This window comes from Bison bison, unplaced genomic scaffold (assembly GCF_000754665.1).
Source record: "Bison bison bison isolate TAMUID 2011002044 unplaced genomic scaffold, Bison_UMD1.0 scf7180017856933, whole genome shotgun sequence".
NCBI classification, from domain to species: Eukaryota; Metazoa; Chordata; class Mammalia; order Artiodactyla; family Bovidae; genus Bison; species Bison bison.
In genome coordinates, this window is record NW_011487506.1 from 14,548 (window position 1) to 15,986 (window position 1,439).

The window sequence follows — 1,439 nt, forward strand, 5'->3', positions numbered from 1 at the left end:
AGTGACCGCAGGTTCTTGTCAATCTGGAAAAGGCCCGGATCACTGGCTGACCAAGCCGTTGCGGGCCCCCTGAGGCGGCCAGGGTTCTGCCCTTATCAGACGCAGACGAGAGGCATTCACAGCAAGCGGCTGCTTTACAGACAGTACCTCTGTGAGGGTCAAGGCGTTCCAGTCTCCAAAGAACAAATACACCGAAAAACACAACTACCCCAAAAGCACAGACTCCAGACAGAGAGCGCCAAAACAGTTAGCCAGCCTCCCAGTCACACTTCAGCAACCCAGACCCCTGGGCCGGGATACGAGGCTTCAGAGACCAAGCAGGCCCCCACCAGAGGCCAGCACCCACCACCGACCCCTGGAGCCCTCTCTGCCAGGAGGCCTGCGGGACAGGGGTAGCAGGCTGCTGCACTGGGCCTGGCCCTGAAGCCACTCTGCAGGGCCTGATGGCCACCCTCAGCCCAAGGACGTGTCACAGACACGGAGCTGTGGGTGGGGGTCGGGGGCTGCACAGTGAGGACAGGAGGAGAACCACAGGCCGCTGGCCAGCCCTGGGCCAGAGCAGTGGTGGTCTGCTTCTGGGGGCTTCCCCTCATCCTGCTGGAGCTGCCCCCACACACGGGCCTGGGGACCAAGCAAAAACCCTCCCCACCCCCAGCAGACACCCCCCACCCTGTTCCGGCCCCCAGCCCCCGGCCCCCAGCAGGTGCTCCATCAGGGTGGAGCCTTCAAGTCCACGGCACCCTGAACACCAGGGCTGCCTCTCCCAGGCCCCCTCCCGCCCTGTCTCCTAGTCCGCACGGACAGGTCCGGCCTTTGACAGGAAAACACCGTCAAGGAAGCTCTGCTCACCTCCTCCAGGGAGACCACGGAGTCGTTGTGGAGGTTGGGCAGGCGGATGACCACGTCTCTCTGCTCAGCCCCCGCTGCGGCCCGAGCAGCGGCCGAGCTCTGCAGCATCTCCGTGCAGATGTCGTAGTTCTCCAGGGCCTGCTCCATGTCTCCCTGGGCAGAGGAGGCGCACTCACCGTGCTCGCCAGGGCCTGCCTCCCAAGCCCCTCACATGGGGGGCACCATGGGGGTGGGCTGGCCAATGCCCACCTTCCCCCCTACACAGCAGCTGGCCAGAGTGGGGCTCAGCACGTATCTGCTGAATGGGTGAATGAACGAATGATTCACACCAGGGCCCCAGGGGGCACGGTGACCCCTGTGGCCGGGGCACGCGGCCCAGAACCTGTCCAGAGCTCAAGCGAAGGTGGCAGAGCTGTGACTCGACTGGCCCTGCCCCACTCCAGAACCAACTGAAGGGTGCCACGGTGTTCAGGGGGCTGGGGGCCAGTTAGCCTGCCCCGGTGCTCCACACAGCTCTCGGGAAGCACAAGCAAAGGGCCAAGGCTGCAAGGCAACCTCTCTAGGTCTGTGGGGCCCACGAGACCCTCCCG

General features: G+C 64.8%; 1 protein-coding gene across 1 annotated transcript in view; it reads right to left on the reverse strand.

The window, feature by feature from the left end:
* CABIN1 (calcineurin binding protein 1) overlaps positions 1 to 1,439 on the reverse strand; it is a 33,223-nt gene that overhangs the window by 14,541 nt on the left and 17,243 nt on the right. Inside the window, exons 15-16 of the mRNA XM_010860073.1 lie at positions 850 to 1,020; positions 13 to 23 (exon numbers count right to left, since the gene is read on the reverse strand). Of these exons, the coding sequence (XP_010858375.1) occupies positions 13 to 23; positions 850 to 1,020 (182 nt within the window). The remainder of the gene's footprint in view (positions 1 to 12; positions 24 to 849; positions 1,021 to 1,439) is intronic.